The 12,595-nt window shown below is 42.3% G+C and overlaps 1 protein-coding gene across 24 annotated transcripts in view; it reads left to right on the top strand.

The window, feature by feature from the left end:
- LIMCH1 (LIM and calponin homology domains 1) overlaps positions 1-12,595 on the top strand; it is a 345,391-nt gene that overhangs the window by 282,250 nt on the left and 50,546 nt on the right. For all 24 annotated transcript variants that reach the window (XM_059923105.1, XM_059923102.1, XM_059923103.1 and 21 more), the window contains 4 exons: positions 2,250-2,376; positions 3,835-3,992; positions 4,199-4,607; positions 7,642-7,860. In XM_059923105.1, coding sequence (XP_059779088.1) covers positions 2,250-2,376; positions 3,835-3,992; positions 4,199-4,607; positions 7,642-7,860 — 913 coding nt within the window. The remainder of the gene's footprint in view (positions 1-2,249; positions 2,377-3,834; positions 3,993-4,198; positions 4,608-7,641; positions 7,861-12,595) is intronic.

The raw sequence follows: 12,595 nt of genomic DNA, 5'->3' as shown, positions 1-12,595 counted from the left end.
CTCTTTTTATTTCACTAACCACCTTTCGGCCACATTCGGGCTGAGGTAGTTAGAACTTCATGGTGGGAGCAGAGATAGGAACCTGGGACAGAAGAAGGCAATTCTGAAGGCCTTGCTCCCATCCTCTCCATGCCAGTCGAGTGAGATAAGCAATTCTCAAATCCTGGAGAAAGCTGCCATTTTCTTCCCGGGGTCCCAGAAGAAGTCCTTGCTCTACGGCCACCCACTGTGGCCTAAACCAAAATTCTGCCCTTTAAAAACTATAGATGGCAAAGCTGAAGGAAGGGACCTCCTTCCTTTCCCACAATCTGCCAAATATTTAGTAGATTACAAGAGAGTCCCAGCTCAGAGGAGTTTATATCTTCTAAGACCTTCACAAAGCCTGTAAATTGCCTTAAAAGATGAACTGACTGAATCAGACATATATAAAGGTAAGACTTTTTTAAACTCTGAAAGGAAGAATGGAATGAGTTTTGGTCCCTTTCTGGAAAGCTTGTTTAAGGGAATTTTGATCCATGAAGTTTAAAAACCATGGGTTAGACTTTTCTACCGAACTCTGCAAATTCCTAAATCTTCCTTAAACCACATGAATAAGTAGCATAAACTAGGTGGAAAATCGCAGCCCCTCCTCTCTTTTGAGGGCTGCAGTTTATCCTTCAGGAAGGTACAGCTGCCACCGTCAACACTGTCCCCTGAGTCTGTGCACAGCTGCTCACGGAGGTTTGTCATATCCATGCAAATAGAAGCCTCAGATCAAAGAAAGTCCCTTGGGGCAGATTATTAGAATACTCTCGGGGAAAACAGATTACAAGTGCAGTCTTCAGTTTTAGCTCTCTTAGGTCAGACTCAGATGGTGCAACATCCAGAGGGAGGGGAGAGGCACCCGCACATCCATGCAAGATCATTTGAGTGGACCGAAATGAACGTGGGCAGCCATTGCTTTGGGGGTCATCTTCTCCTTCCAGAGAGCTGCCTGCTAAGGAACCCACTAGCATCCAGTGGTGCTGCTGGTGTGCATTGTCTGGCCATGGGGATGACTATTTTGGACATCACGGATGATGTCTGGAACGAGTTGGTGTCTCAATGCATGGCTTTTCTTTTTCTTTGTGTTAAGCTGGCTTCAAAAATGGACTATCAGTCTTCTGTTCTTAAGCAGCCCTCCACTTGATTTGAGTGCTCTATAATCCATTTGGTTCCCGGAGCTAGTCATTTCTTTGCGAGAAAAAAAGGGAAGATTTTGCTTTGGCTTTTATTTCTATTTTCATCTTGCTGCTTCAGCTTTCGTTGTAGCAAAGGTCTACATAAGCATCGCAGAAAAGGCCCTATGGTCTTGCCCAACATTTAATAAGCTCCTAGAGAATATATCAATTATATGAACAGCCTAAAGGTTTTTAAAAATTGCCTTCCCAATCCTTTTCGCTTTTAAAAGAGTAAATTCAGAGGTGTCCTGACAAAAATAAAGTGAAATCATTGTGAGAATTTTAGGATACAAAGTATATACTGATTTATATATTTTATCCTTTAATCTTACCATAAAATATTTTCTTGATTCCAAGATGCCATCAAAGCACTATCAATTTACAGACAGTTTTACAGGACATAGAAACAAACCACATCAAACGTATGTATCATTAATGCATAGCTGTTGGATGCAACCAAAATTCAGAAAATACAACAGGAAAAGGTGGTGCCTTAGACTTGAAGCTGTATGATATACTTTTTTTCTTTTTGAAAATGGAGAAATTGCCTCAGTTAGCAGAGAAAGCATTTAAGCCAGCTCTTTACACAAAGAAGCATTTACTGCAATTAAGTTTCACTTCAGGGAACGCCACTCTCCCTCCCTATAAATTCTCCCCAAGTTATACATTTTAACTCTCTTCATTTTACTTTCTAATACAAGTGAGACGAGCCCAGAGCTTCAAGTACCTTTTTCTAGCCCTTTACTTTAAACACATATTGACCCCTACATATAAAATTAGATTGGCCTGATTCTGCCATCACTGAAGACAAAGATGGTCACATTTTCGCTTTTTGCCGCAAGAGGAGAAGAGGTGAGGCTGCTAGCATGCCCGCTGCTGCCGGCCGAGGGATGAATAGACTGCAAATCACGCTGCTGCCTTAAGCTGCGGAGGGAAGGGGGCCGGTTTTCCAAACGCGGTAGCGCCCCGACGCGGCGGGACGCTGCAAGTGCGCGGAGACTTGCGGAGCACTGATCCCTGTGCACCGTCGTTTGCTCTCTCCCCACGCAGGAGCACGAGTATGTTTGACATGCGGTGTGAGGAGGAGGCCAAGGTGCAGCCGCACAGCAGGGCCCGCCAGGAGCAGCTGCAGCTGATAAACAACCAGCTGCGGGAAGAGGATGACAAATGGCAAGACGTGAGTGCCGTCCAGGGCCGTGGGCAGCGGGGAGACTGGTCTGCCCGCTGGGCTAGAGACCCTTTGGAGCAGAAAATCAGGCGGGGCTGGAAAGTCAGACTTGAGCTGGAAAGCCATGCAGAGGAAGGGGGCCCCTCGAGGGCTTCAAACGGTGACACAGTCCATGTGGGCATTAGGGAAAGTACCCTTGCTGAAGTTTGGCCACAAAAAAGAGGGGAGCAGAAGGGAGGCAACTGGCATGGGATGCAGAATTGAGGAGGGACTGTCTTTTGAGACTATATATTTGGAATCGATGATAATAATGATGATGACAATGATAATTACCAACATTGAAAGCGTACCAGTAACAGGTACTATTCTAAGTACCTTGCATGTAATCATTCTTTAATCCTCTCAGTATTTCAATGAGCTAGCAACTACTATTGTCCTCAGTTGTACACATGAGTCCCAGAACAGCTAAGTAACTTGTCCAAAGTCACACAGCTAGTGAGCAAGAGAGCCAGGATTATAACCGGTAAGGAAGGTTCCAGGGCCTGATGGGGGCCTTGGGGTCATCTGTGTGCTAAGAGCAAAGAGCCAGGGCAGGGGAGGAGCCTGAAGATAGAGATGAGAGGAGGGAGAGTGGATTACTTCATCCTCACAGAGCACTCTGAGGTGGCTACTGCAGATTTGACTCTACCTTGAGTCAAAAAAGTTAACTTTTCTAAAGCTGATAAAATGTGGTAATAATTATGTCTGTGCCTGGCACCTTATGTGCACTACCTCATTTAACCCTCACAACAGGCTTGTAAGAGTAGGTATTATTATCATTTCTATTTTAGAGATGAGGAAACTGAGGTGCAGGGAGGCTAAGAAACGTACCTGAGTTTCCAAAGCGTGGAGGAGATAGAGCTAGGATTGTTTCTCACAGCCGCACTCCCACCAGTCTGACTCCAGAATCCTAAGTCTTCAACATTATGCTCTAACTGCCCATAGGATTTGTGGTGAGGTTCAGATGACTTAACACATACAGAATTGTTGGTTCTGTAAGACCCCAAAGCCAATTTTTTTTTCTGTCTTTTCTTCCTTCCCTGAGGGAATTGTAGGTCTGTGGTTAATTCCTACTATTCTGTTGTCAGCGAGTCCATTCACAATGCAGAGGTCATAAATAACAAGAAATGAAGTTTCTTGCAATACCCTCTGAGGCAATACTTTAAAATTTGGCAACTGACATGGAATTTGATCACAAATTTTACATTACCATGTTTAAATAAATGCGCTGCCCTGCTATGGATAATGTAGATATTTCTGAAGGGTTCCTGCCTTCGAGGTAGTCCTGTTCCAACCAGACTTACATTGGATGTACAGGAATGTCTTAGCCTGGCCGGTAGTCAGTGCTTACTCACCCCTGAAGAGTAGAAATGGAATTATGTGCAAGCCTGAAGAAAACCGTTCTGTCTCCCTCCCCCACCCCTGCAGGACCTGGCTCGTTGGAAGAGCCGTAGAAGAAGTGCTTCTCAGGACTTAATCAAGAAAGAGGAAGAAAGGAAAAAAATGGAGAAGTTACTGGCTGGAGAGGATGGGACAAGTGAACGAAGGAAAAGCATCAAAACCTACAGAGAAATTGTCCAAGAAAAGTGGGTTCTTTCTGTGGTTGTTCTTGTTGAATGTACCGTATTATCTAGATGTGCTTTTCCTAAAAATTGTTGGTTATCACGACGGCTCTGACACCAATATTATACTTCCTGTCTGTATACTTTCCTTCAGCTCTACCAAGGTCTGCTTTGCAATTCCTGTGACTGTTGCCTTTGTTCTTGCTTCCCCTCCCATGCCCATCCTTTAGGGAGAGGAGAGAGAGGGAGTTGCATGAGGCATACAAGAATGCACGGTCCCAGGAGGAGGCGGAAGGGATCCTTCAACAGTACATCGAGAGGTTCACCATCAGCGAAGCTGTTCTTGAACGCTTGGAGATGCCAAAAATTCTGGAAAGAAGCCATTCAACAGAGCCAAACTTATCCTCCTTCCTGAATGACCCCAACCCCATGAAATACCTGCGGCAACAGTCACTGTCTCCACCCAAATTCACTGCCACTGTGGAAACCACCATCGCTCGTACCAGTGTACTGGATGGCAGCATGTCAGCAGGCAGTGGGTCTCCAAGCAAAACTGTCACTCCCAAAGCAGTGCCTATGCTGACACCCAAGCCTTACTCCCAGCCCAAAAACTCTCAAGAGGTCCTAAAGACCTTCCAGGTAGGAGGAGTTCCTTAAGGGTAGAACCAAAACTGAACCCCAGGTAATCACTGGAAGGAAGCATCTTGCCTCAAGAAGATGCAATTGTTTTTATCAAACAAAAGCAAAATGTGTTAACATGTACGATTGTGAAGTTTACGTGTCTCTGAGATTTGGTTTGCAAATAGTTAAGGGATAGATGATTCCCCTCAATTCCTGTTTTTAACACTGATGGGCTTCAGTGAGATTGGTGGTTGAGTCATCTCGGTGAGCAATGTCTGTTTCATAGTTTGATATGATGGCATGGTCTCTCTATAGTAGTCATAACAAACCCTAATTTAGCAGCACCCTAGGTATCTCCAGCTATCTGGAGGTATTGCAAATTCCTCAAAACAAAATTTGGATTGCCTTTGGCTTAAATAGAAGTATATACAGCTACCTCTCTTTTAGGAAGAAACTGACATCATATCTAAAAAGATGCTATAATACAAAAAAATAATAATACAAGGAATACATGGGATGTACTTGGTCCTCAGATGAGACAGATTTTTTTTATTTTTTAAGTGGGAAGAAACTGTTGTTTTGGGGGCTGGAGGGGTTGCCAATGAATGTGTAAAGTGATGTACCAGAACCAAAGAATCTATGACAGTCAAACGTCGTTTTTCTTCCTCACATCCTAGTATTTTCCCTCACATCAGGAGGAAGTGCTCATCCTTTGTCTCAAGTTATGTTGACTATAAAGAAAAATCAGTTCTGATTGTCCCTGCACACCACATGGGTTCATAATAGAAGACAGGTGGAATTCATCAGTAGCAGACATGGACATGTGACTGTAAAGAAAGTTTACTAAACTAAACTAATTGAGCAGTGGGGTGCCATGTATCTTCCTATTGAATTTCAGAGGGAACCAAACCACACTTTCTGACTTTTGCTTAGATAACTCTGAATGTATCTTCGAAATCTGTGCCTTAGGCTTTGATGAAACGAAAGAAAAATGTCCTGGCTGTCTCATCTGGGTTGAATTGAGATGTTTATCCCTCGTAGGGCAGGGGCTGTGTCTTTGTTGTTCCTAGCTTCATCCTGAGAGCCTGGCATAGGTGCCTAGGCACTCAGCAACTGTTTATTGTATTAGGCCACCTAAGTACCTCGGCAGCTGTCCTTCACCTAGGGCTACTCATCATGCAGACTCGTGCACACACAGATACACACATGATCATATGTGCTCGGCAGGCCACCTAAGGACCTCAGCAGCTGATGCACTGTCTGAGATTTCATGAAGGAAGGTTTGATGTTGAGGTGGCCCAGCACAGGGATAGGGAATACATTTATTTAAGTTGGTATCCAAGGCAGCTGATCAATTAATCCAGATGTCCACTTCCTATCCTTAATATAAACAACACAATGTGATCATTTAAACAGAAGAATTAGGATAGATGACTTCATGGCAAGACTTTGGCCCTGAGAAAACCCAGTCCCTTGCCATTGTGGCAAGACAGTGTGGAGGCCTCAGGAGAGGTGGACTGAGGAACTGGATAGAGATCCTTTTAGAGCTGGGGCTCACCAATGAGCCCTCAACTCATCATAGGTCTTGATGGCTGTCAACCCTGTTCACAGCCCCACCATTGAGTGGGTGGACCCACGTGTATGGTAGTATGTAAATGGAACAGTTGTTGCCAGATAATGCCAGAACTGAAGCTAAGGGGTGTGTGTGTGTGTGTGTGTGTGTGTGTTTTCTTGTGGGGAGGAGGTGGGCACGGGAGACAGGGAATACAGGCTCAGTTTCTTAGTACAACAGATTTAAGAGTAAAGGAAGAGCAAGTAAAATGGTTTAAGGCAGTGTTTTCAAACTGAGAGTTGCCACCTGTTGCTAGGTTATGAAATGAATTTAGTGGTTTGGAATCAGCATTCTTTTTTTAAAAAAAAGAGGTAGAATAGAATACAATGTTTAAAACACAGCCTAGTGCATCACACATAAAAAAAGGTAAATATTATTTTGCAAAACTTCGTTTCAGTTATCTTTACGTGTGTGCGTTCAGTTGTGATTTCAACTTCATGAATCACAGACAATAGATATACAAGCCACTGACTTAGGGTAAATAAACTATAACTAGCATCTGCCCTTCTATTGTTCCTTTTAAAAGATTTTAGAAGGTTTAGTAAGAAGAATAGCTAATATTTACGTACTTACAATGTGTCAGATACTGTTCTAAATTCTGTGCATATATTAATCCGTAAAATCACCATACAGCATCATTAAGGAATACTATTATAATAAAGGTGAGGAAACCGAGGTTGAAGATTACATGGCTGTTAAGCAATAGAGCCAGGACTCACTCTGAGGCCGTCTCACTGCAGAGCTTCTTTTCAGGACCACGCTACATACTGTCAGACCTTAAGACAGAGATTTCTAGATGCCTTTTAATAAGCCAAACTAACCACCCTCACTTCTTTCTTGCTCCCACCACCCTCCCTAGACATGGGTGCAAAGCAAAAATATTTTAATGTGCATGGCCTCTTTTTCTTGAAGAAACTGGGATGGTCAGGTTAACTAGAAATAGGAATTTACTGTCACATAGCATAGCACCAGGTTCCCTGCCCTCCATGATAGCTTCCAAAAAGTACCCATTGCTCCCGACCATGACAGGATAACCTGTGAAATATTCCTGATCTAAGATGAGCTCCGCCTAATTTAATATGCTAATCAGAAAAAAAAAATCTCAAAGTTGTGGATTAGCAGTCAGAAAGTAAATGAAAAATTACTGGAACCCAAATATGCCCTTGATTTTCTATACTGCAAAATAAAAACAGACCCACAGTAAGGTGAACATGATATGTATTCTAACGTGAAGCAGCAGACCACCTTTTAAAGAAGCCTTCAAAGATGGCATTTAGAGGAGCCCTAGTTTCTAGAACTGACCAAAGCGTATAAAAGACCTTATTCTTTGTTAGACTATGATTATTAAATGCTAATGATTTAAGGTGATTCTGAACGTGTTATTTTGTTATAGTCTTTTGCTGGGGAATAGCATGTTCTTGTTCATTCCGGTTTTTACAGGTAGATGGGAAAGTCACCATGAATGGAGAGACGGTTCACGGTGACGAGGAGGAAAAGGAAAGAGAGTGTCCCACGGTAGCACTTTCCCCCTCGTTGACCAAATCCCAGATGTTTGAAGGTGTGGCCAGAGTGCATGGGTCCCCCATGGAGCTGAAACAAGACAACAGTAGCATTGAGATCAACATAAAGAAGCCAAGTTCTCTTCCCCAAGAGCTGACGGTAAGAAGCAAACTTTTTTTTTTTCCTCTTCGGGATAATTTCAATGTGAAAGAATCTATTTTAAAAAAAATAAGTAGGTCTTGATAATGATCATTTCTTTCTAGGAAGGTGTATTAGTTTGCTAGGGCTGCCATAATGAAGTGACACAAACTGAGTGGCTTACACAACAGATATTAATTGTCTCATAGTCCTGCTGGCTGGAAGTCCAAAGTCAAGGTGTTGGCAGGGTTGGTTCCTTCTGGTGTCTATGAGGGAGAATCTGGTCCTGGCTTCTGGTGGTTTGCTGGTAGTCTTTGGCGTTCTCTGCCTTGTAGATGCACCACCCTGATCTCTGCCTTCATGTTCACATGACACTCTCCCTGTGTGTTGTCTGTGTCCAAATCTCCCCTTTTTATAAGGACACAAGTCATACTGGATTAGGGACCTACTCCACTCCAGTATGACCTCATCTTAATTTAATTACATCTGCAAAAATCCTGTTTCCAAATAAGGTCACATTCTGAGGTAATTGAGGTTAGGACTTCCACATATAAATATGGGGGAGGACACAGTTCAGCCCTAACAGAGGAATATAACAGAAGGTGTCATGTGTTATGAGTAAAAACCTTTTTCTTGTCTCCCTGTGATTGGTGTCTAGTGTTATAGAAAAAGAAATAAATCTCTGAAATACCTTCATTTCTGTTTATTCAGGACCCCATCAGACTTGTTAAAATAATTTGAAAATAACTGGTGCCACCAGAACCTCACTTTCCATCCCTGACAATATGTATAAAAGGGTATCTTTCTTATTAGTTTTAAAAAACTCATTAAAAATCAAATTAATTTTTTTATTGGTTTAGCCCCTGAAATCCAGTGTAATTAGAAGTACTATTGAATGGCCAAGCTGAAAAATGTAGGGTAATTCAAGAATAGCAGAAGAAAGAACTCAAAATAACATTAGATTTGCTTATTTGGAGTATAAAACGTCATCAAGAAGATTACACTTTTTCTTAGATCTCTCACCAGGGTTTGTGCTGGTTTTGCTGATCAAACCCCAGCTGTCAGTACCACAGATACAGGCCGGCTTTTGGGGTAGAATCGGACTCTGTTCAGCCTTATCTGTTCTCACCAGAGGCTGATTTCTGCGGTTTTAATTTATAGTGTTTGGGTTGGAATTATAAAGGATGGGGGAAACTGTCAAGATTTTTTCCCCCAGCACCTAGAAAAGTTTGGTCCAGAGGGAAACTTGTCTTCCAGCTCCAGGGCTAAGTTAAATGACCCAGCTAGCTAAACCCATCCAGAGGACTAGATATTATTTTTCTTATCTCCAGGATTTGTCTTTTGAAGAATAAAATATGTGTTTGCAGAGGAGTTGAGAGGATTTAATTCTTCCTTGCAGTGCTCAAGCCCTAGAAAGAGATTCAAAGTGGAATAGACCAAAATAACTTCCTCACCATGGTAACATGTTTGCTGGTCTCTAGGAGAAAAATTTTGTGATCAAGGCACAGGCTGAATCCCTCAACCTGGAATTTAATTCTACTTTTCATTTGCATAAATGTTACCACCTCTGAAGAGTTCTTACGAGTTATCATGAGATGGAAGACTGAGTTCTGCTCAAAGTGTAGGAACTTTACTGGTAGAGTCAAGATGAACTTATGCTCTTAAATTTAAATGAGAAGTTCCCCCAATTAATTAGACATTGCAGTGGTAGGATTGCTTTTCTGGGACGGTTAGTTAATTCTGTTCTTATTTTTCTTTTGCCATACTTAATGATGAGTGTTTCCTAAGTTCCCTTCATAAGTACCTTTCCATGATTCAATCTGGTTACTCTGTCCATCAGGCCACAGGCCCTTTGCACATACTGTTGAGCACAGTTCTTTGTCCCTGTACTTTGGAGAAGCAACAGTGTAGGAGCCACACTGGTCCCATAACAGAGGTACACAGGGCTTAGTCAGGCCCAGTAGATTAATTCCAAGAACAAATCCTAAGGGCTCTGCTATCAGGCACGTGTCCGTTCTCTACCTTTACCGCTGCCCTCTGACCATTTTGTTGTTTGAATCTGGGGGGAACCCTGCCCTTGCCAGAATGGATTTTTTACCAGCAGAAGTTAAAGGAATAAGTAAAGAGACCAGATGGTATAAGGTCTAAACTTCCCACACCAACTATTTAATCTCTCTTGTTCGAAGCTTCTAACCCTTTGGGGAAAAAGCTTTATCAATCCTATATGGAATCGTAAACAGAAGAAAAGGGGGTTTTATTTGTTTGTTTTGGGGTTTCACTAAACCTCCCTTAAAAAATACTCATTCTCAATAATTACTAATTTTCTTATTTTTACAATGAGCAACATAAAAAGAAAACAGCCTATTGTCTCTTACTGCCAGGCATTTTCCACTTTAACAGTAGTTGTACTGCTACACTCTCTAATGGCAAAGAGAAGATGGATTGAAAGATGTCACATTAGTTACATTGCCCCAAAAGTATCTTGTTTCAAGAGAGGCAAAATTAGATGATCTGAAAGAAATCATGTTATTTCAGAAGTTTATACGGTATAACAAGGAAAGCCCTAATCAAAAGGTGGCCTTGTGGACTTTTTTCTGGAAACCACCCTGATCCTGGGCAGCCTGAGGTCTAATCTCATGGAAGAGCCTGGGAGTCTCTTACTCTGGAAAAAACTGCCTAGTTAGGAGTGATTTCTAGTTCAATAAACCCTAGTGGTTCTGAAGAGGTCATAGCATTTATTTACCTCATGTCTAGTACTTTAGGCTCTTGAATTAACCATGTCAGGGGCTACTACGTTATTTTCTGGGTAGATAACTACCTGTATGTATCAGACTTCGAGCCAAGTTGTTAGCTGCACTTCATGAAATTTTGGCTAAAACACTCTTCATACTCGCTTACGACTTATGACACCAAAAGTTTTCCATTTAGAATGTGTTATCCTAAGAGCCGTTTTCTTTTCATTAATTAATTAATTTATTTATTTGTTTTTGGCTGTGTTGTGTCTTCGATGCACGTGGGCTTTCTCTAGTTGTGGTGAGCGAAGTTGTGGCGCACGGGCTGAGTTGCTCCACGGCATGTGGGATCTTCCTGGACCAGGGCTCGAACCCGTGTCCCCTGCATTGGCAGGTGGATTCTTAACCACTGCGCCACCAGGGAAACCCCCTAAGAGCCATTTTTAAACCTACTCCTCGTTTTACTTCCTTCTCCATGTTCCAAGAAAAACATTTCTTGACTGTGTTTCAGCCAGTATATTCCCATTGAAACGGTGGAATTCATTGGTCATGGCAAAATATGGTGACCAGCTTAGAACAGGAGGCCACACTCAACAGCCTCCCAGGCCTTTTTACCAGCTTGCGCTTGATCTGCTGTTTCTAATTCATTTGCCCCATTCTGTGGGGCTGTCAAAGGAATAGTGTTCTTCTTTTTAAATAGTGTCTTTCTTTCCAAAACTGCATTCCCAACAGATATACTTTTTACAAAGGAGTAGCCTCACCCACCACTAAAATGTCACAGTTCCTTCAGGGTGAGCTGGAACTATACAAAGGGCACAGGACCAGTAGGCAGGAGCATTAATTCAGACGGAGAGGCCGAGCGGCAGAGAAGGGTGGGCACCACGCTGCAATGGGCCACGGGGTGTGAGGTTGGAGGGTCAGCCTCTTGGGTCAGCATGACCACTTTTGCGTATGACGTCATGTCTTCAGTTTCCTTCTACCTCATCTTTCTCATTAGAAACTCTTGGGACCATCAACTCTTACTTTAGAAATAGATCCTAAATTAAGTTTGGCTTGTTATTAATTTTTAATACTCTGGTTATATCTATTGAGACCAACAAGCTCCAGATCATCCTCAATTGAATCACCTTTAAGGTAATGAGATCATGATAGCAGTTGTGCCGATGGTTGTCTGTTACCTGATAAGCATGAATAAATGACCTACTCTATGGCCCATTTTTGAAATTGAAAAAGAAACGCATAAGCTTGCTATGAGAACAATTTTCATAAAGCAACTAGCAAAGTATATAAAATAATATTTAATTAAGTGCTAGAAAACAGGGTTAGAAGCCTAGAGGGACATAAAATGGCAAGGAACAGGTAAGATCATTGTAGGCTGGAGTTAGTCTAGTTGGGAAGGTTTTATGTGAGACGTTGATTTTGAAACTTGTAGGATTTGCATTGGAATGGAGGGGGGAAGCAAGCTGTTCCACATGTTGCGACTAGCGGAAGCAAAGACCCCAAGAGGGGATCACAGGGCTAAGAGGTGACGAGGGTGACTAGATGCCATACACTCCAACCAGAGGGACCGGGGCTCCCACGGCCCCTCCCAGTTATCCTTGAGATACTTCCCAGTGAAAATCTAACACTCACTTTTTTTTGCATTTTAAAATATTGGCTTCTGTAAGAAAGTCATATCATAGCACAAATACTAGACTTGTAGAATCCAGGATTGGAAAAGAATTTGGAAGGTCTTTTAATCTAACGACTAATTTATCCTGTTTAGTGACCTACAGAGAAATGTCTCCCTTCAAGATAGTCTAGTGTTTTCTTGATCCACTGTGAGCTATACTTGTCTTTGAATCTCTTCCTGCCTTGTTGTTGCCAAAAATGACCCTTTCCTAAAATACCTAAAGTACCCCATGCACTAGGTCAAAGGTCAAACGCCCCCTGAGCCTCAGTTTGTATTTAAAATAAGGATAATGATAGTATAGGCATCTGATGGTTATCGTGAGAATTCATATGTATAGAGTACTTAGCATGAT

Source organism: Balaenoptera ricei, chromosome 5 (assembly GCF_028023285.1).
Source record: "Balaenoptera ricei isolate mBalRic1 chromosome 5, mBalRic1.hap2, whole genome shotgun sequence".
Classification (NCBI taxonomy): Eukaryota; Metazoa; Chordata; class Mammalia; order Artiodactyla; family Balaenopteridae; genus Balaenoptera; species Balaenoptera ricei.
Note: the sequence above shows the minus strand (reverse complement) of the source record. Positions and strands in the feature narration are given on the sequence as shown.